The following is a 20680-nucleotide window of genomic DNA, read 5'->3' on the forward strand; positions in this document are numbered from 1 at the left end:
CTCTCCTACGCTACCACAGGAACACGCCCTCTCTCTCTGGTACTGTCTAGCCTCCATCTTCCAGCCTGTAGCATCCAGCATCCAGAGGCACAAAGGGAGGGCACGGTTGAGCACAAGCAGCCTGGTCCGTCGGAGCGGATACCCGGCAGCTGGGTCCCATCTGACCCCACTTACTCGATCGGGTTGCAGGACTGCACAGGTGAATCAATATTAATGCCCCTTGAATTATTCGTAAAGGCCTCTCCCCTTACAGAGCAGCAGAGAGCAGTTAGTAGCCAGGAGTCTTGCAGACAGATACCCAAAGTTCTCAGTGAGTCAGGGTCCAAAGACCTCCTCTGGGCACTTAGAACTACCCAGGCTTGGGGCGAGCAAGGATGAGACCACCGTGGTCACATTCATCCTCCTTAAGTCCTCGCCATCCTTAAATTTCACTCACCAAACAGGTCCTTTGCGCTCATCTTGGGCATACCATAAGACCGGCCCAGACTGCCGCTGCAGGGGGGGAGAGGCAGGTGAGGGCAGAGCTCATGTCACACCCTTCCCTGGGGACTTCAGGGATGGTAGGAGAACACTTACTTGGCAGCTCCTGGGCAGCAGCTCATGGACCCTGACTGGCTCATGGTGTTCCCAGTGGCAGCCAGCGTCAAGGAAGGCAAGCCTTAGTCTGGTTGGAGTTTAGGGCCCAGCACCTGGCCTCCACCTAAGGACAGAGAAGCCCAGCTGACACGTTCTCCTGGCCAGCCTAGGCCTGGGTCTCCTGTCTCATTTCTGCTAAAGGGCCTAGAAGCCTCAGGGCCTGGCCCGACTCCTCAGGGGATTTCCGGGAAGCAGAGCCCTCCAGACCCATGCTATTGCTGGTAGCAACGGAGACCCAACTGGTCCCAGACTCTTGGTTCTCTGCTCCCAGAAGCTGCCAGGGAGGCTCTGATGGAGGGGTTGGGCAGGGAGCACTCTGAGGAGAGAGGACAGCTTTTTCAAAAAACAAAAACAAAAACAAAACCCACAAAAAAACCCAAAAAACAAACAAACAAAAAACCCTGAGGCAGGGTAAGGCTGGAGATCTAGGGGGGCATAAAGTATAGAGGGACCCCAGTACCCCAAGGGACCCCTGCATATCCATGTGGATACGGTCACAGGGGCCAGCTCCTTCAGATCCAGCAAAGAGACCAGCCCTTAGCTCCCTCTTGGGAGACCCTCGAAAGGATGGGTGGAGGGCAGGTGTTTTGAGGGTGGCTGACCTCCCCAGTATAAGCCCAGGTGACCATACTGCAAGGCCACTCCATGAGTAGGATTCCCAGCCCTGACCTCCCCTGGCTACATTTTGGGGGAACTGAGGCAAGGCTATCAATGTGAACAAGCTTTCATATATACTAGACTTGCGTCCTTTGGACATAACAGAAGCTGCTGGCCTGCGCCAGCCTGACAGCAAATGAGGGTTGTAGAGCTCTTCAGTGACAGGCTGCCTTCATGCCACTGGAGAGACAGGTAGACAGCATTTCTAGCTGTCCCTCTGGGGCTCTTCCTAATGTCCTGGGTCCACATACAGATTACCTCTGTCTGATATTACTAGCAGGGCCACCATCTCTCTGCAAGAGTAGAGCCACCAGTCAGGGGTGCTGGTACGAGGGCTCAGGAGAACGCCTTCAGTATTCTAGAATTTTCTGGTTTGACCGGGTTCTTGAGGGGTGGGCTGCCAGGAGTTGAGGCCTTAGCTACTACCTTGGCTAGCTCTCCTGCTGCACTCCTGCCCCCACCCCAGGTCCTAGCTTGTGAGAAGGGGCTGGGCCAGATTTCTAGGTCCACCTATCCATGGAGAATGTCCGGAATGCTCCTGACCTCAGTAGGTGAACCCTAGTGTGTTTGCTTAATGGGATTCCTGGCTAGCTCAGCCAAGGGCGCCAGGCACGTGGGGCCAGGAATACACAACCGGGACAAAACAAACTGCTAGAGACCCAGGCCTGAAGGCACACAGACTCTGAACAGGCTTGGACACGCAGCCCTGCCCTTGGGGAAATCTAGGCCAGGACCTTAGGCCTAGGTAGGAGGGATAACACTGGGGCTACCTCTAGCCTGCAAAAAGCCTCACTCCCAGGAGGCCTCTACCGCTGAAGGGGAGGCAGGGGGCAGGAAATCTATACAATCCGTTGCGGGCTACGATGAAACACCCAGGCCTAGAAGGCTTGGGGGCTCAGGCTGAACTTCAGCTTTACTGTAGCCATTTTCCGGGTTGAAAGGGAGGCCCAGCATGTCAGAGGAAGGGGAGGAGGCCCTGGCACGGCAAGGAGGGTGGAAGAACTGGCTCCAAGTTCAAATTCCAGCTCTACATGCTGAGTGACCTTGGGGAGGGGTCAGCTTAGTCACCTGGGCTCTCAGGCTGTCCTTGTGGGAGCTGGGTGTGGCCCTGGAATGGGATGGGGGAGTCCCTTAGGTCCTCGGCTGGGTCCTACTCTAGGAACAAAGTTCAGAAAGCATCAGGTGAGAGCTATAGAGGCTGAGATGAACTGGAAAGCTATTGGTGGGACGGGATGGCTACTCCTGAGGAGACCCGGGAAGGCTGGGTGGGAGTGATTGGCCCACCAGTCCTGTGTAACAGATCATGGAGTCTAGGGTGGGAGTGTGCCCCGCTTTGCCTAAGAAGGCTGCACATGGGGGACAGCAGAGGTGGTCTGTGCCCATGCCTGCCCCCACCCTGCCTCCAGTGATACCTTCATGTACTAAGTAGCACAGACTTGTCAGTCCCGGGGATCTTAGGGAGGCAGGCTCTGGATGTCCACAGGCCCTTCCACCAGCTGATTGCCGTCCCCTCAAGATCTACTTCCAGGCCCTACCCCCCACCCTCTGAGATTCCACACCCCAACTTTGACCTGAAGACTGACGCAGCCTGATACTTCCCCGGCTCTGGGTTTCTCTGGGGCTCAGAAAGCCACTGGGCTGTATGCCCATGCCAGGGTCAGATTCTGAAGGAGGTCCAGTCTGCTGGACGCAATGAAGGCCCTCCCTTCCTTACCACCTCTCTTGTCAACTGCCAGGTTCCCCTCATGCGCCCCAGGGCTGGGAGGGGGCCGGGACCAAGGCGAGTGAGTCACACACCACTGGCTTAAAAATATCACTGAACCACTGGCCACCGCCCGCTGGACCGACGGGGCCTCAGCCAAGCGGTTCTTAGGCTAAAAACCCAAAAAAGGCTCAGGCCCAGCCTCTCCCCTAAGTTCCTACGCCCCATGTCCCTCTTACAACCCTTAAACCAGGCTTAGCTGTCCCCTGAGTCCCACGATGCCAGCCATGCCAAACCCCACACTCAGGTGCTCTCAGCTCCTGGTGCTGGGTTGCCCTCCAAAGCAAGCGTCTCTCCCAGAGTCTCGGCCCAGAGCTCCCCGTCCCATGGCCACTCTGGGAAACTGAGGCCCAGATTGGTAAACTCCTTGGCTAAAGCTCTCACCTGCTCTCCGGCAGTCAGCGCCTGCGCTTGGCTAGTCCACTAGGTCAGTTTGTCCGCCGCCCGTCTGTCAGAGCCTCAGCAGCAGAGGAGCTCCCTCTGCCCGGACAGGCGGGACCTCTGCTGGGCCGGATAGGCAGGGGCGGGGCTGTGAGAGGAGGAACCTGAGCGACAGGTTACCGAGTCACCCGGGAGTGGGCTCCTGGGAGGCTGAAGAAAGGGGGCGGGCCTGGGGTACTCCCTCCCCCCCCAAACACAACACAGTCCCGCCTCCCTCGCCTCCGCCTGCCCTCCCAGCGGTCCCCAAAGCACCTAGGGCCCCTTCGCGGCTGGCCCTGGAGTACAGGGTGCGGCCCCAGCTGCTCTGACTGGCCAAGCTGCTGTAGCAGGTAGGGACCTGGGGCTGCCTGCAGGGGCAGTACTGGATGAAGCCTTTTGAGGCTGCAACCATGGGGAAGTCTCAATCAAGCCGCTATCAGATACCCTCCATCCCCAAGTTGTAGTGGGACAGAGCACTTTAGTGGTTCAGTCCTGGGGCCTGGGACATTGGGTTCAAGGCTTTTGGGGTCTCGGGGCTTTCAGCCCCCGGTGGGGGCCCCTCCCTTCATATACAGGAGCTCCTCAAGCTTTTTGTCCAGCTTGAGCATCACCTAAGAGATGGGCTATTATGGAGAGGGCACCTGTCTGCGTCTTGTTGACCTCAAGGCTACCCTGCCCACCCTGCTGTTTGACAGCTCGGGGCAGGGTAGGATGACTTTAGATCAGCCAACTAGCTGGGTAGGAGGAAATAAACGGAGTTATGAACCGCTAGCCAACCCTAAGGCCCCGGCTATTGTTCCTGGGGTTGGAGCAGAGGAAATGGGTGCTGCCAGGAAGTCAGGGTCCCAGGCTACAGTCCCAGAAGGGTAGGGCCCTGGCATGTTTACCCTGGGCAGGCAGTCAGCACTTCCTAGGGCATTGGGTGCTCTGCCCCAGAGGGTCAGCAACACTGTGTGACCTGGCTTGTGCGCACCTGACACACTCTGGGACACCGCAGGTGAGCTGGACAGAGGTGTGGCAGAAGTGGACTTGGTCTTCCAGGTCCAGCTCCTGATGAACCCCAGAGAGGCTTCCTGGTTCCTAGCCCTTACTGCAGACCTCACAGAACTGGCCCAATCTTGCTCTGCCTGTGACCTCACCCTGGCCCAGCAGCCAGGGGTCAAGTGCTCAGCTGAGTAATGGGAGGGGCAGGTGCATGTGTACGCCCTGACATTCTTGGGCAGTGCTGGGGAAATCTGTAATGCAGGTGGGGCAACCTAGTGCTGCTACCAGTGTTCATAAATTTTGTTCTGAGGCAGCCCAAGCTGGTGGCAGTAGCTGATGTCCATTCTGGGCCACCTGAAGTACCACCTCCATGTAGCCAGTAAGAGCAGGGGTATTAAAGGCTTGAAATTCTGGCTTACTATGTGTGCAGGTGACAAGCTTCCTTCCCAACAGAGGTCCTGACTTGATGTGGAGGGAGTGGCTGAGCCCTCCAGACCTACTGGCCTTGGTCTATTCTGCATGCCCAGGCTACACATGCTCAAGGCAGAGGGACAATGGGGACGGAAGTGCCCATAGGCTTTCTACATCACTGGTCCTCCCCACGACTCCCTGTGGGACAGGTAGAGCACATCTCCAGCCATTCTGGTTCTCACCACGGTCTCTGGCAGACATGGGTAAAGGAAACCAGCCAAGGACCCATGGTATAGAAGGTTTCCTGGTTCCAGAGAAGGCTCTGGAAAGCCCAGCAACATACCACCTCAGCAAACTTCACAGGGAGGCTTCTGGCTAGTGACTAGGGTAGAAAAAAAGCCAGGCAGAGGCTACAGGGAAAGTCCTAGGATAAGGTTGAGAACGGGCAACAGGGTGGGCTCTTCCATACTGGACCCAGGGGCGAAGATAGGTAGTTATAATTAAGACAAAATCATGACAGTATAAGTATTTATTTATTTTTTTTAAGGAGAAACTAGGTATTTGAACATAGCATCACAAACAGAAAACACGTAACAGAAACAAACGGAAAAAAAAAAAACACTGCTTAAATACTGTTTAAGAAAAAATAGGCTAGGAATGGAAAAATAAGAGATGATGGAAGTCACTCTACAAAAGCGGCAGTTTAGTGGAGTGTGACTCCCAGACTCTCAGACTGAATGCTGTTCTTTTATCTGTCTTCTGCTCCCTATAGCTCCCTAGCCACCCCCAAAAGTGGCTGAGACGAACATCACAATACACAGTTCTCTGGTCTGTTCACTCCCCCACCCTAAGACAAGGGTTTCTCTGTGTAGCCTTGGCTGTCCTCGACTCACTTTGTAGACTAGGCTGTCCTCGAACTCAGAGATCCACCTGCTTCTGCCTCCCAAGTGCCGGGATTACAGGTGTGCACCACCACGCCAGCTTACTTTTTTTTTTTTTTTTTTTTTTTTTAAAAAAAGACAAGGTCTGACTATGTAACCCTGACTGACCTGCAACTCACTAGTAGACCAGGCTGGCTTTGAACTTACAAAGATATGCCCGTCTTTGCCTCCTGGGATTAAAGATGTTTGTGTGCCATTACACCTGGCATACGTCTGCTTTTGTTTCCTTTTGGAAACTAAGCAATTTCATTCAGGGCTGGCCTGATGGGGAGTCAAACTGGGGAACACTGGAACACAGGGCCTGCCTCCTACAGCCTTGGACCAATGTCTGGCAACAGAGTAACAGTAGGCTTTCAGAACAAGAACCAGGGCCAGTGTGGGAAACATGGAAGTCAGTACTTCCTGTGTGAAAAAACACATGGAGGCAGACCAACACAGCCACGTCCTCCTGCCGTGATGCCCCATTTCTGGTGCTGAGACAAGATGGAGTTGCTGGGCTGGCCCCAACTCTGACTTCCTGAAAGGCCTTACCTTCCACTGGCCTGGCAATCATTGGAGGTCCTGCTACTACAGCCAGGACTTCGGGCACAGGACAGGAATAGACACCTCTGGGATTCACTAGACTACTATGCATGATGGCCATCTTCAAGCTTCTAAGTTTTTCCCTCCCTGCTTTCTGTACCCAACTCACTAAAAAATTATTTGTAAACCATCTGTCTATAGACAATCAATAGAAAATGACACCCTCCTTCCTCCTTGCGTGGGCAGTGGAGTTGGCTGGAGGCTGAGGAGTGCTCCTGTGCATGTGATGGTCCATCTACCTGATGAAGTTGGCAATGACCACCACCTGCAGGCCAGCCTCCAGCCCATACAGCACCAGGAGGATGGTGCTGAGGACTGAGTCCATCCACAGGACCAAGGTCTGCCAGAGCAGGAAGTGGACGGAAAGGAGCCCGCTGGCTGCTGTGAATGCCAGGCTGGCAGCCAGGGGTGCTTCGGCCTCAGTCAAGTTTCCTTTTGTGCCTGGAGAAGAGAGTAAACATGAGAGTAAGGCAGGGGCTACAGGCACCCAACAACTGCCCTGCTCCAGGTACTGTGCTTGCTAAGTGTCAATGAATTCATGGGAATTGGGAAAACTACCCCACTGGGGCCACTCCATGTCAGAGAGGTAAATCTCAGATTCTGTACTCTTGAGGCACCAACAGTTCGGATTTAAAACTGTGGGCATTTGCCACCTTTTTCCAACTCCAAGTGAGATCAAAGGCATTTTGTTTAAAATATCTAAAAATATTTCACTCTGTGCTAAGGCAGCCTGGTTCTGGAAAATTTCATGAATACTTATGAAAAACAAAACTGCCCATTTTATAAACAAATGGGTCAGTCATGGAAAATGCCAACTTGGAGCTGCCAGTAGCTGGCCAGCTGCCAGGATGCCCAAGGGTCTGCTGACCAGAGATGCTGGGGAGGCCTAAAGGCCTGGGTGTCTGGTTAGGCTGACTCTAGTGGATGTGTGTGCTAAGGGCCTGCTGAGTAATGCCAAGTGCTTAGCGAGGTCTAACGCTGACAGCCCCCTACAGGAGACTACACAGGAGTGGCCTGACTCCTCAGTGATGCAGCACAGTCTCTGCAGCCCATGGGAGCACTGTCTACTGAGCAAGCTGTGGAAGTGCCAGCACAGTCCATGGCAGCAGACACTGGGGCTCTGTCTAGGATGAGCAGAGAGGATACTTGCTACTCCCAGCAGAGGGGGAGGGGAGGTACCAGATCCAATCAAAAGAAAGGGATCAGAGCCTGACAGTGCAATGTAGCTGGAGAGACCCAGATGTGTAGCCAGCTCTGGGAGGAAGACTTTCACGGTTCACTTTTGCACTCCTTTCCTATTAGAAGAACCTACCTGTTCTGACCCTAGTGCTGATCTAAATGAACCGTGTGACTTAGGAAACTTAAAAAAGGGGGGGGGGTGGTGGATGGGGGATGTAGTTCAGTTGTTAGTGTTGGCCTAGCATGCATGAGCCCTGGCTTTGACCCTACCAGTACATAAAAGCTGGACAGGATGATGCAGGCCCACAACTCCAGCACTCAGGAGGAAGAGGCAGACAGATCAGGAGTTCAAGGCCAGCTTTAGTTACATGAGACTCTGTCTCAAACCAAACAAATAAATAAGTGAAGAGGCAACTGGCTAAGAGTGGCCTCTAGGGCTGGAGAGATGGCTCAGAGGTTAAGAGTGCTTTAGACTCTTCCTAAGGTCCTGAGTTCAATTCCCAGCAGCCACATAGTGGCTCACGATCATTTGTAATGAGATGCAGTGCTTTCCTGTGGTGGGCAGGCCCACATGCAGGTAGAATACTGTATAAGTAATAAATAAATCTACATATAAAAAAGTGGCCTCTAAGGTGGGAACGGATGTGAGTGTGTGGGCTAGACAAGGCAGGGCCCCTGTCCTTGTAAGGGGCTTGCCAGGCACTTCAGACCTGGCCGACTTTCTTCCTGACAGCTGACGCCAATAGGCAAGAGAGAAGTTCAGGGGCGTGGTCAGGAGCTCTAGCTTTAGGCTGGGCTTCTGGTCTGAGTGCAACTGTGGTACGCACATCCTTCCAGACAGGATGCCACCAGTGTCGTTCTTGGAGCAAAGCACCTAACAAATGTTTAATACTTAATTCTAGCAGAAGGAGATGCTGCACAACACCTGGTAAAGCTGCTTGAATGAAAATGTCTCCAGACGGGCTGGAGAGATGGCTCAGTGGTTAAGAGCACTGCCTGCTCTTCCAAAGGACCTGGGTTCAATTCCCAGCACCCACATGGCAGCTCACAACTGTCTGTAACTTCAAGATCTGACTCCCCCACACCAACAAACAAATTAAAATTAAATAAAACATTTAAAAAAGAAACAGAAAAAAGAAAATGTCTCCAAGACCCATGCTATAAAATGATTAATATTTAAAGGTTCAGAAAGTTTGAAGAACACCTATCGGACCATTAAGCATTTTATGGCTTCACAGCCAACTCACCTAGGTACAGCCGAGTTACTTCGAGAACTCCCATGAGGAACAAGAGAAACAGATCCAGAACCAGACAGTCACAAGGATAGCTGAAAACCTGACCTAGGAACACACACATACAGCCAGAACTGAGATCAGTTTATGAGGGGCACAGTTCCTGTGATGGGCCTGGCACTCATAACTTACTTTTATATGCAATCATCAGGAGTGTAGCTAGGAAGTACAGGGCATAGTACAGGCCACTGAGGTGAAACAGCATCTGGAGAGGAACTGAGGAGAGCTGGTAAGGAATCAAGGATCCTCAAGCAAACCAATGGGGTACAGAAGGGCCTAGTTTGCCACCCATAGCTGCAAATCAACAGGTCTGGGTAGCTCCAACAGAAGGGCAGCCACAGATGGTCATGGAATCCAGCCGCTGATACCTGCCTACCGGGGCTTTTAGCTGCTACATGGGCTCCTGGAGTGCCTACACAAGGGCACCTGGTGGTCACAAGAGTGATGCTTGGCTGGCACCTCCCACCCGGGTAGGGCATGCCCTAAGTACTCCCATCCTCAGCAGATGCAGGCAGGACAGAGAGTTCTTTATCCTGATTCATGTCATGAGTTACAAAGAAGAGCCTTTGCATTTTCTTTGGAGAAAATATACTACGTGGTCATTTAAAGTGAGGGCTTTTCACCTTCTGCCACATTGGTTTGGTTGGTGGCAGGCAAGTGGCAATCCTGATAATGTGCCAAGCCTGTAAAGGGAACAGGGCTGAGCTGGTGGGTGACAGAGCCAGTACACCGGGAAACACCTCTCTCTCTTACATGTTACTAGCTGGAATTTAAGAAAAAATGGGGTGGGGGCATGAAAGGTTCAGAAAGGCAGAGAGCTGACTGTGCCAGGCCAGCAGTCTAGTGTGGTGCTGCCCTGAGGGGCTAGGCTTGGTCAAGGCCTTGGGAAGCAGGAGCAGGATACCACCTTGAAGGAGCCTCTCCCTGGAAGACAAAGGATTGCCAGTAAGATATCAACAGTCCACGGCACACATTTAGTTCTCAGACTGCATGTTTGCAAACAGAAGTGACCAATGGCTGCAGCTCGGTCCTTCTACAACCGTCCTTTCTAGGACATTGCTTTCTGCTGGAATTTTATTCAATTTCCCAAAATAACTGTCTGGGGGGAAAGCACTTTCTAAAGCAGCCATGCAGCCTCTTAGAGTGCCTCCTGCTCCGCACAGGTGCTATTCTCCTCATCGTGAGAGTCGGCTCTAGGGGGTGTAATGGAGACTCCCTTGTGTCTCTCGGTCTGAAGTTCTATACTTGACAATCTGCCTGGCCCATCCCTAGATGGAATGTGACCTGGGTCAAACTGCCTGGCTGGAGGCTTACACTAGCTGCACATTCATGCTGTGCACGTCTCTACATGTGTACACACATCATAAAACCTCAGAATTTGACCACAACTTCTTATAAAAGAAGCTGACTTCTGAGCAGAGACAGAGCAACACTGAACCCAAGCTGCGAGCATCTTCTGTTCTAGTCCCCGAGCTCCCTAGAGGCGCAGCAGAAAAGGAATCAAGGGATGCCTTGGCGAGAGTCTATGGGCTACTTGACTTTGAAAGCCAGCTTGAAGCTGCCTACTCTGGAGCTGTGCACTCTTGTGTGGGCAAGTCATAAGCTGGTAAACGCAGGTCGTTAGTAACAGCTTTTGGACAGACTTCTAGCAGGCACACGTGTGGGAGCAGGAAGCCAAGCGAGTGTGGCTGGAGTGGCGTCATATTTCTACAAGGTGCTCTAGTAAACCTGATCTGTTCTTTTCCAGGCCCCAGCTAAACGAGGCTACCTAGATACTGTCAATATTTGGGTTGGTTTTACATTAATTAGAGTTTTTTCCCTTTTGAATCCTTTTTTAATTAAAAAATGTTTTCACCTTTAGTTTTATGTGCATGGGTGTTTTGCCTGCATGTACGTCTGTGTATCTCATACACAAAGTGCTAGCAGAGGCCAGAAGAGGGTGTCAGATCCCCTGGGGCTGGAGTTATAGATGCTTGTGAGTTACCACATGGGTTCTGGGAATCAAACCTGAGTCCTCTGCAAGAGCAGCCAGTGCTCTTTTCTTTCGTTCTTTTTCTTTTTTTGAATTTCGAGACAGGGTCTTTCTGTGTAGCCTTGGCTGTTCTGGACTCACTTTGTAGACCAGGCTGGCCTCGAACTCACAATGATCCACCTGCCTCTGCCTCCCAAGTGTTGGAATTAAAGGCCTGCACCACCACGCCCAGCCTGCTCCTAACAGCTGAGCCATCTCTCCAGTCTCCCTTTGGGTCCTTTTGATAATACTTGGGATCCTTTTAGTAATACTCCAGATGTACACAGAAGACAAAACACTTGCCTAGCATGCAAAGGTCCCAGGGTGAGCTGAAGATGTGCTGTAGTTGTGTCCTGGGTATCGTCAGTGTGCTACTCCTGTGTGCCAAGGGTGTGGTGCAGGGTGAGAAACAGGTGTATCAAGGTGAGCACAGGTGAGCAGCGAGTGTGCCATGGATGAGCCACAGGCATTCCATGTATGTTAACTCTGTCTCACATCCCTAAGAATATAGCGGAAGCATTTAAATTGTACCTGCTGGCTGCCTGTTGAAAATCAAAATTGTGAGACTTGGGGACTACTGTATTGGGGGGCTAGAGAGATGGTTTAGCAGGTAAAAGCACACACTGCTCTTATGGAAGATCTGAGTTTGGTTCTGTCACCCACATCAGGCAGCCACAAGTAAATCTAATGCTTTACATAGGCTTCTGTGGACACCTTGCACTCAAGTGCTTACTTCCATATACATGTAGCGAAACATTTAAAAAATACTGTATAAAGCCCTCAAAAGACATAATATTGGTTTGTTTTCTGCGATTGGGTCTCACTATGGCTGACCTGGAACTTACTATGTGGACCAGGCTGGCCTCAAACTCGCAGAGATCTGCCTTCCTCTGCCTCCTTGAATGTATTTATTTATTTTAATTTTTAATTTTTGGTTTTTCGAGACAGGGTTTCTCTGTGTAGCCTTCGCTGTCCTAGGATCACTTTGTAGACCAGGCTGGCCTCGAACTCATAGGGATCTGCTTCTCGAGTACTAGGATTAAAGGCATGCGCCACCACATCCAGCTTGCCTCCTTGAATTTAAAGATGTGCTCCACTGCACCCAGCTTAAATGGCATATTTAAATAACTGATTTAATTAATTAATATCACTTTTAACTTTTTGTTTTCTGAGACAAGATTGCTGGCTGTCCTAGAATCACTCTGTAGAACAGGCTGGCCTTGAACTAAATAGTCCTAACATTTTCAAACTTTCAAACATTTTCAAAATAATTCTAACACAATTCTAACATTTTCAAAGCAGTTCATGGGGCTGGAGAGATGGCTCAGTGGTTAAGAGCACTGTCTGCTCTTCCAGAGGACCTGGGTTCAATTCCCAGCACGCACATGGCAGCTAATAACTGTAACTCCAAGAGCTGACACCCTCACACAGACATACATGCAGGCTAAACATCAATGCATATAAAATAAAAATAAATTATCAAAGCAGTTCATTTTGGCTGAACTGCTATCTGACTTTTGTGATTTAACACTTTTCTTATCAGTGAGTCCAGCTGACTTTGAATTTATAATCCTGCCTCAGCCTCCCAAATGCTGGGATTACTTTTTTTTTTTCTTTTTAATGAGATAGGGCCTCACTATTTAGTTCTGACCTGTCTGGCCTGGAATTCACAGCCATCTTCCTGACTCAGCCTCTCAATTGCTGGATTAGTAGAGAAAACCAAAATCCCAGCACGGAAACTAGGGATATTTATGTGACTTAATTCCAAGACCACTTTCTCACCCAGGATTTCCTTTTCACTGTAAACATACACATACTACCACAGCACTGCCAAATTTGTGGTAGATATTAAACACGGCAGCATGGCAGTAAGTGCCTGGCAGGCTAGGCTGCGTGTGTAGTACAATCACATTTCTGCAATTTGTTCCACTAAGGAACATGTGGGAGAATGGATGGATGGATGGACAAGCACAGGTCTGAGCTGGCTATGACCAGCTTCTGATCCACATAGCTGGCACTTGGCCCTGCCTGCCCATATCATGTGGGCCCATAAATGTTGGCTGCAGCACCGTCTGGTTGCTCAGGACTCAAGTAAGCTGTGTGTGTGTGTGTGTGTGTGTGTGTGTGTGTGTGTGTGTGTGTACTCACCCAGGGTAAGTTAACATTGTGCCATGGTTGTGTATGGTGTGTACCATGTATGCCGAGGGTGTACCCAAGGTGCACCTCAGGTATGCCCTGGATGTTCTGGGGAGAACAGTAGGTGTGCTTGGGATGAACTGAATGCATGTTAGGAATATCTTGAGTGTGTCTCAGCACCTGCCAGAGGCATGCTATGAATGAATGTGTGGTGAGTTGTAGGTATGCCAAGGTGTATCCCAGGGTGAACAGCAGCAGGTGTGTCACAGCTACACCTGGTAAAAAGAATCGCTTCAAAAGCCAAGGCCCTATAACTGAGCTCAAAGTTTTAAGACGTTAGCTATTTGGGGATTTTAGGGGGAAAAGAAGAAAGAAAGAAAGAAAGAAAGAAAGAAAGAAAGAAAGAAAGAAAGAAAGAGAGAGAGAAAGAAAGAAAGAGAGAAAGAAAGAAAAAAGCAGCTGGCCCCTACCCCAGACACCCTACAGTTGCAAAAAAGACACAAAAGTCTCCTAAGTTCCAAAAGCAGTTTGTCTGAGGAAAACTGCTAACCTACCTATATTGCACTTAACAAGTGCCCCTTCCTTAGCCTTAGCTACAAAACCCCCAGCCTAAACCATGTCATCTGTTGTCTTGAAGTCTGGTCACTGAGTGACCGGATCCTGAGCTCTGTTCACCATAGGGCCAGAACGTGACAGCCATGTCTCTGACACTAGCCTACTTCCGCAGTTTGAGATTGCCTAAATTATCATTTTTTTAAACTTTCTTCCTACAAATTTACTTATCCTTACACCTGGGGTGAACAGCAGGCGTACACAGGTATACCTGGGCGAGCTGCAGGTATGCCAGGGCGAGATGAAGATGTGCTGTATGGTTGTGTCCTGGGTACCAACGATGTAGCGCAGGGTGAGAAACAGGTGTGTCAAGGTTGTACACGGGGCGAGCCCCGAGGGTGCCACGGGTGTGCTCAGGATGAGCTGCAGGTATGCCATGCGTGTCAGCTTTCGAGAACTATGGTTGTGTCCTTCGTTTGCCATTGGTAGTGTACTCTGGGTACTCCGTAGGTGGGTCCCGGGAGTACAGAAGGCACAGGATGTACCTCCGATATGTAACTGGAATACCGGGACCAGCTTCAGGAGAACCAGCAGGATTCAAGTGCCCCACGCCTACCCGGAAGGCAACGTTTCCCTCTCCACCCCCAACTCCTGCTCAGAAAACCTCAGTAGTGGCCTTCAGCCACCATAGCCTGGAGTGGCGAGATAACAATCAGGAGTTGCGGAGCCAGCCTAAACAGCCTCTCATCGCGACAGCACGACCACACTGTCCCGGCGCCCGCACGGCCCCACCCGCCTCACCTGGCCGCACGGCCGCCATTTTGCCGCTGGGTCCGCCACAATCCCAGCAGCCTCTTGGCCGCACCCTCCCGCCATCTTCGCTCCTCCCGCCGCGCGCAGCGAGCGTACGACCACGGCCGAGGCCCGATCCTTCCGTCCGGCAACACTCGGGAGCTTTCGGACCGGAGGAGGCGGGCACTAAGGCTCCGGAGAACTCTGCTCGGAGACATTCGGTGGAGTTCGGCTAGGCCTCGTGTGGGCTCGGCTTCCGCCGCCTCCAGAGAGGGGGTTTGGAAAAATACAGTGTCGCCAGGGTCTTTCGGCGAACCCAAACTTCGTTGGAAGCCGGCGAGAATCTGTCCAGAGCAGGCCAGCTCTTATCAGTCGGTGACCACAATCAGATCAGTCACCAAGGCAGCGAGGAAGAAACGCTCGTAAACTTTCGTGAACCTTCGGAACCATTCGTTCTGACTCGACTCTCCACTTCGGAACTCTTCGGCATTTTTCGGCTCGACATTCGTGACATCAGCTCGGCGCTGCGGGCGGCTTCGGCTCGACTCGGCGGGCGTCAGGCTGTCTCTTCGGTCGCTGTTCGGGCGGTGGCTTCGGGCGGCCTCGGCCTAACTCGGGCGGCCTCTTCGGGCCCCGCTTCGGGCTCGGCGCCTGGCGCTTCGGGCGGTCCCGGACGGCGCCTTCGGGCGGACTCGGTGGAGTCCGTATGGAGGACTCGGACTCGGCGGCAAAACAGCTGGGCCTGGCCGAGGCGGCAGCGGTGGCGGCCGCGGCCGCTGTGGCGGCGGCGGCCGCGGCCGCAGCAGAAAGCGAGGCGGAGGAGCCGGTGTTAAGCAGAGACGAGGACTCGGAGGAGGACGCGGACTCCGAGGCGGAGCGCGAGACGCGGCGAGTCACGGCTGTGGCGGTGATGGCGGCCGAATCTGGGCACATGGATATGGGTACCGAGGCTCTACCCAGCCCCGATGAGGCTGCCGCTGCCGCCGCCTTCGCAGGCAAGTGCGTCCGCCGGCCTCGCGCCTCACCGGGTTCCCGCGTACAACCCCTAAACACATGCACCACGCATAGGCCTCTTCCCATATGCTTTATGCATCTGTCATGCACATCTGTCTCACAGGAAAGGCTCTCTTCCACCTGTCCTGCACATCTGCCCAACACCTTCCTGCCTAATGCACCTCACAATGACCTGCACACCTGCACTGTCCCTGTCCATGCACCTTACACCTGCTGCATACATATGCTCTGCACCTGCCTGTGCACTTCACACCTGCCCATGCACTTTACAATGCCCTAAACACCTACTCTGCAGCTGCCCATGCACTTCACAGTGCCTTGCACGCTGGCTCTGTCCTTGCCCTGCATCTCACAATGCCTGGCATACCCACCTTGCACACACACGCGCGCGCGCGCATACACACACACCCTCACTAGCCTGGCTCTGCGCTGTATGCATACCTGCTCCCTTGTGTGCGTGTGCCTCTCTGCTCTTTGTCTTTTTTATCCTTTGGAACTTTCTGAATACCTTCTACCTGCCTTGTCCTCTTCCTGGGAGCTGATAGCACAGGTGGATCAGATGTGAATTCTGTTCTGGAGGTGCTTCAGGTATGGTCAGCAGCGTTATTGCTGGCAGACCTGTCTACCCTAAAGATGTGTCCTCACAGAGGGCCAGGAGAGTCCTCCAAGGTAGGCAGCCTTTCAAATGTAATGATGCCGAGATCAGCCTTGCTTTATAGAGTGACGTGAGGGTCTCCTGTGCCAGATCTGCTAAGTCTGCTTTCCTATGCAGAGATCCCCTATTTTGTTTCTTCTGATTTTTGGCATGTAGAGCACCCCGAATCCCATGTTTTATATGACAAGTGGAGCTGAGCTTCATCACCCAGTACAGGTGATGCCGCACCTCACTCCCTCCCACTCTCCGACCTTCCTGAGCTTTGAGCGCCCTACCATTTATTTGGAGCTCCTGAATGTTTTATGCTTCTACATTGGAATCCTTGAGAGACCATTGTTTTTCCATGCTTTTTGTATTGTTTGATGTTTTTCCAATTGAAATTCTGCAGGTTTGGCACTGGGGTTTACTGGGGGTGCATCAGAGCTGAGGCTTATCGACTCAGGGTGTTTGTTTCTTCAGACCCCTAGGACTGGAGCACAGTGGTTCCGCTTGTTTACTGCCTGTCTACCTGTAGTCTAGACCCGTCACAGAAGCGAGGGAGGCTTCCTGCAACTTTGGGTTTTTTAGATAGATTTTTATTTTTATGTGTGTTTGTATATGATTACACACGCCTGTGGAGTTATTAGATTCCTAATGGAGCTGGAGTTATACATGGTTGTCAGTACCCAACATGGGTGCTGGGAATTGAACTTGGGTCCTCTGCAAGAACAGTATGCACTCGACTTCTGAGCCATCTCTCTGGTCCCTTCCTGGGGTTCATTTTTGTTGTTGTTGTTGTTGTTATCTTGGCTTTTCAAGACAGGGTTTTTCTGTGTAGCCTTGGCTGTCTTGGCTGGCTTGTCGATCAGGCTGGCCTTGAACTCACAGAGATCCACCTGCCTCTGCCAACCCCTCCCCGAGGGCAGGAATTACCCCAAGCCCAGTTGAGCAGTGAGTACTCTAAACTTCTGAGCCATTTCTGGTCCTATTCCTGGAGCTTTTGTGTTTGTTTGTTTGTTTGTTTGTTTGTTTCAAGACAGAGCTTCTTGGTGTAGCCCTAGCTGTCCTGGAACTTCCTCAATAAACCAGGCTGGGATAAAACTTAGAGACCTGGAAGCCTCTGCCTCCCAAGTACTGGAATTAAAGTTGTGTATTACCACTACCTCATTTTTCCTGGAACCTGTTTTGTTTTGTTTTTTGAGACAAGGTTTCTCCGTGTAGCCTTGCCTGACCTGGACTCGCTTTGTAGCCCAGGCTGGCCTCAAACTCCCAGTGATCCACCTGTTTCTGCCTCCCGATTGCTGGGATTAAAGGTGTGCACCATCATGCACACTTTGGTTCTTTCCTGGAGCTTTTACTGCTCCTTTTTCACCCATGAATTCTGGGTTGATATTGGAATTTGGGTCCATGAAGTTTTTGGGTGTTTTTTTTTCCCACATACCTTTCTGAGTTCGGGAGACTTATTTGCATTTATGGTGTGTAGGTGTGTGTATTAGAATTTTAGCTGTATATTTATGTACAGAACATTTCTAATTTTTTGTTGTGAATTTCTGAAGTCAGATAATATCCAGGTGGCTCAGTGCTAGCTGGGTCAAGGATGACTTGGTGTGCCCATGTATGGGTTGGTAATGGATGTGAACTGGGCAGGTGCAGGGGTGCAGGTTGGTCAGGGCAGGATGAGTGGGCTGGCAGGACTCCAGTTGGCATCTTTGGGTATTTCCCTTATGCCAGAGGCTTCCCTGGGTGTTGGGCACTTTAGAATACTGGCTGGCTGGCAGACAGGACCTGTTGTAGAGATTAGGCAGGCCAACTGCAAAGGATACGTAGTGGCAGGCAGCAGGATACGGAAGAACCTAGCAGCGCTCGCGGCAGGAAGCCTCAGGGACATGACAGATCTATGTGGCACTGCTCTGTGCCGTTGCTGGTAGACCTGTCTGCGCCAAGGAGTCAAGTTCATGTTGCAGGTGTGGCTGTGGTAGGTTGACATGTCTTTGAGGAGGAAGCGTTTCTGGGGATGGCATGGAGACCGCAGATAGTGGACACATGACGGTAGGATGCCTGAGCTATGGCGGTGGAGAGCGATGAGGCTGGGGTCTGCCATGTCTTGATCGACAAGGAGGTGTCCCAGACCTGTGGGACTTGCAGCTTCTTTGGAAAGGAAGAAAGGCCAGTGGAGGAGTGGGAATGGGAAGTTATGGTGGATACTTTTGCTGCATGTGAAAGGTTCTGGTGGAGAAGGGCAAATATCCCCCTGATCTGAGAGCAGCAGGTTCTTTAGACTGGACTAGAGATGTCAGCTGAGCGTTAGCAGAAATGTTAAGGTGTCTGGGTGGACATGGGCACCTTAAGGCTCACAAGGAAGACCTTTACCTTTTGCGGTCTTCGTTCACGATGTTGAAGTTCCGCTGTGTTTCGTTCTGTTGTAGAAGTGACCACGGTGACTGTGGCCAACGTGGGGTCCTCTGCAGATAACGTCTTCACAACATCCGTGGCTAATGCGGCATCGATATCAGGACATGTCCTGGTAAGCTGCTGTTCCTGGGTGTAGTTCAGGATGCTGGGCAGCTGTCTTCAGAGCCTTTGACTTCTCCACACAGCCCACAAGACCCTCTCAGGGTTAGGTGGGCGTGAGCACTGGCTGTCCTGGGAGCCCTGGGGGACCTATGTGCCTCCCTCCCAGGGCTCTCGGGAGTTTCAGGGCCGGGCAGGATACCCAAATTGACCTAGGGCTGTATCCTCACTTTAGTTCACCAACATGAAAGGTGCAGTAGAAATCTAGAAAGGCCGACAGCTATGTATGAGGAGCTCTTAGGCTGTGGTGAAGCCGTCCTCCATGGCAGCTGGCTGTGCAGCCCGTGTCCCACCAGGCTCAGGCTGCCCTTGGCCCACGTAGAGCTTCTTCTCAGTGCCTGGCTTTGCTTACTTTCTGTTGAGCTCTGTTGACACGTGAAGAATCACTGCCCTTTTCTCCGAGACTTTTGGTCCATTAGTCCTTTCCTCATGTTTCGCTCCTGTCGTTATTAACATTGAGGATGCCCCAAATCAGAGGCTTTTTGTCTTTCACCTGCATCATGCTTTGTGTGTGAAGCCTTTAAAACTGTCTTCTTGAGCTGGGCGGTGGTGGCGCACGCCTTTAATCCTAGCACTTCTGGAGGCAGAGGCAAGTGGATCGACGTGAGTTTGAGGCCAGCCTAGTCTACAAAGTGAGTCCAGGGCAGTCAAGGCTACACAGAGAAACCCTGTCTCAAAAAACCAAAAACCAAATCAGAGCAAAAACAAACAAACAAAAAAACTGTCTTCTTAGACGAGGCCGACTTGTTCAGGGTCCAGAAAGCAGCTGTGCATGTGAACATGGTACGCTTCACCCTCCACAGATGTGCAGACACTTGGTAGCCTTCTTGGTTCTGTCCTGTGTACCCTGGGGCTGTCTGTGAAGAGGATGTGTGGGCCTAGGTGAACATCCTCTCTTGCTGATAAGTAACTATAGAGTCTTGCAGCAGGGCCACATTCCACTGGGTCGAGTAATGTGCCTCTGGCCATCCTAGAGCTGACGAGAGTGTCTTTCCTTCTAGTCTGGTAGGACAGCCCTGCAGATCGGGGACAGTCTGAACACTGAGAAAGCCACACTAATAGTTGTCCACACAGATGGGAGCATTGTGGAGACCACTGGGCTGAAGGGCCCAGCAGCACCTCTTACCCCAGGTACCTGCAGCACCTGACCCCAGGCCTTTGTGAGCATGTGTGTGTGTGTGTGTGTGTGTGTGTGTGTGTGTGTGTGTGTGTGTGTCTGTGTGTCTGTGTGAAATTTGAAAACTAAATAGATGTCTATAGAAAGGGGGTAAATTTTTCCAGGCAGAGAAGGAATGCTGCCCATCGAAGCTGTGGCACCACCCTTCAGGGCTATCCTTAAGTACCTTTACGCTTGGGGATGGAGCATCCTGGGCTATTGTGGTCACTCTTTGCTCTCATGCTCATAGCCTCTCTTTGCCCAGGTCCTCAGTCTCCTCCTACCCCACTGGCACCTGGCCAGGAGAAAGGTGGTACCAAGTACAACTGGGACCCGTCGGTTTATGACAGCGAGTTACCTGTGCGCTGTCGGAACATCAGTGGCACTCTGTACAAGAGCAGGCTCGGCTCAGGTGAGGCAGCACTTGGCTGTGATTATTTCATGTTAAGACTTTGTTCTTTTTTTTTTTTTTGGCTTTTCGAGACAGGGTTTCTCTGTGTAGCCTTGGCTGTCCTGGACTCACTTTGTAGACCAGGCTGGCCTCAAACTCACAGCAATCCACCAGCCTCTGCTTCCCGACAGACAGTGGATTTGAGATGACTTGCCAGGCAGCCTACTGGGTGACCATAGGGTAAATTTAGATTAGATTAGACCCTAGGGTAGATTAGAGGCCACGCATGGCAGAGAAAAAAGGCAGTGGAAGGAACTGATGTCAGAAAGACAAAGGCAACAGCAGGACTTGATGAATTCTAAAGACCAGCTCACTTCACTCCAGGAGGCCGGGGTCGGTGTATCAAGCAGGGGGAAAACTGGTACAGCCCAACTGAATTTGAAGCCATGGCAGGAAGAGCCAGCAGCAAGGACTGGAAGAGAAGCATCCGCTACGCCGGCAGACCCCTGCAGTGCCTCATCCAGGTATGTGCTGGGGCCAGCTAGCCAGAGGATGAGCA

At 51.8% G+C, this 20680-nt stretch overlaps 3 protein-coding genes and 1 long non-coding RNA gene across 13 annotated transcripts in view; 2 read left to right on the forward strand and 2 right to left on the reverse strand.

Moving 5' to 3' along the window:
- Positions 1-3596, reverse strand: part of EPS8L2 (EPS8 signaling adaptor L2) — a 23088-nt gene extending 19492 nt beyond the window's left edge. The window contains exons 1-4 of one of the 2 annotated variants that reach the window (XM_084773529.1): positions 3440-3586; positions 2362-2448; positions 577-700; positions 437-492 (exon numbers count right to left, since the gene is read on the reverse strand). In XM_084773529.1, the coding sequence (XP_084629655.1) occupies positions 437-492; positions 577-620 (100 nt within the window). In that variant the 5' untranslated portion in view covers positions 621-700; positions 2362-2448; positions 3440-3586. Of the gene's footprint in view, positions 1-436; positions 493-576; positions 701-2361; positions 2449-3439 lie in introns of both variants that reach the window. The other variant, XM_084773528.1, reaches the window with a different exon arrangement.
- LOC311592764 overlaps positions 1-8809 on the forward strand; it is a 9286-nt gene extending 477 nt beyond the window's left edge. Inside the window, exons 2-3 of the long non-coding RNA XR_014777505.1 lie at positions 20-199; positions 8475-8809. This is a non-coding gene — a long non-coding RNA (uncharacterized lncRNA). The remainder of the gene's footprint in view (positions 1-19; positions 200-8474) is intronic.
- On the reverse strand, positions 5385-14764 carry TMEM80 (transmembrane protein 80). Of its 6 annotated transcripts, none has more exons than XM_084773543.1 (5): positions 14365-14764; positions 9769-9788; positions 8997-9080; positions 8820-8912; positions 5385-6834 (listed from the first exon to the last, which is right to left on the reverse strand). In XM_084773543.1, the coding sequence occupies exons 1-5, from the start codon at positions 14571-14573 to the stop codon at positions 6629-6631; spliced, it is 612 nt and encodes a 203-aa protein (XP_084629669.1). In that variant the 5' UTR covers positions 14574-14764; the 3' UTR covers positions 5385-6628. The 6 variants fall into 6 exon arrangements, with proteins under 6 accessions (XP_084629669.1, XP_084629670.1, XP_084629668.1 ...); XM_084773544.1 differs by having other exon boundaries at positions 8997-9090; positions 14365-14513; XM_084773542.1 differs by lacking the exon at positions 14365-14764 and adding an exon at positions 13835-14356.
- Positions 14765-14906: 142 nt separating this feature from the next.
- DEAF1 (DEAF1 transcription factor) overlaps positions 14907-20680 on the forward strand; it is a 35549-nt gene continuing 29775 nt past the window's right edge. For 3 of the 4 annotated variants that reach the window (XM_084773530.1, XM_084773531.1, XM_084773532.1), the window contains exons 1-5: positions 14907-15350; positions 18430-18527; positions 19576-19705; positions 19996-20142; positions 20506-20645. In XM_084773530.1, the coding sequence (XP_084629656.1) occupies positions 15062-15350; positions 18430-18527; positions 19576-19705; positions 19996-20142; positions 20506-20645 (804 nt within the window). In that variant the 5' untranslated portion in view covers positions 14907-15061. Of the gene's footprint in view, positions 15355-18429; positions 18528-19575; positions 19706-19995; positions 20143-20505; positions 20646-20680 lie in introns of all 4 variants that reach the window. The other variant, XM_084773533.1, reaches the window with a different exon arrangement.

The sequence above is a fragment of the Acomys minous genome (genome assembly GCF_964271855.1).
Source record: "Acomys minous genome assembly, chromosome: 2".
Taxonomy (NCBI): Eukaryota; Metazoa; Chordata; class Mammalia; order Rodentia; family Muridae; genus Acomys; species Acomys minous.

Bases quoted from the DNA above. Each gene is read 5' to 3' on its own strand.
- TMEM80 (XM_084773542.1), bottom strand. From the start codon at position 14,046: ATGGCAAACGAAGGACACAACCATAGTTCTCGAAAGCTGACACGCATG. The intron at 9,081-9,768 runs GTATCCTGCTCC...AGCTCTCCTCAG, and splicing joins GGAGAGGCTCCTTCAAGGTG to TTCCTCTCCAGATGCTGTTT. The intron at 8,913-8,996 runs GTAAGTTATGAG...GTGTGTTCCTAG, and splicing joins CCTGATGATTGCATATAAAA to GTCAGGTTTTCAGCTATCCT.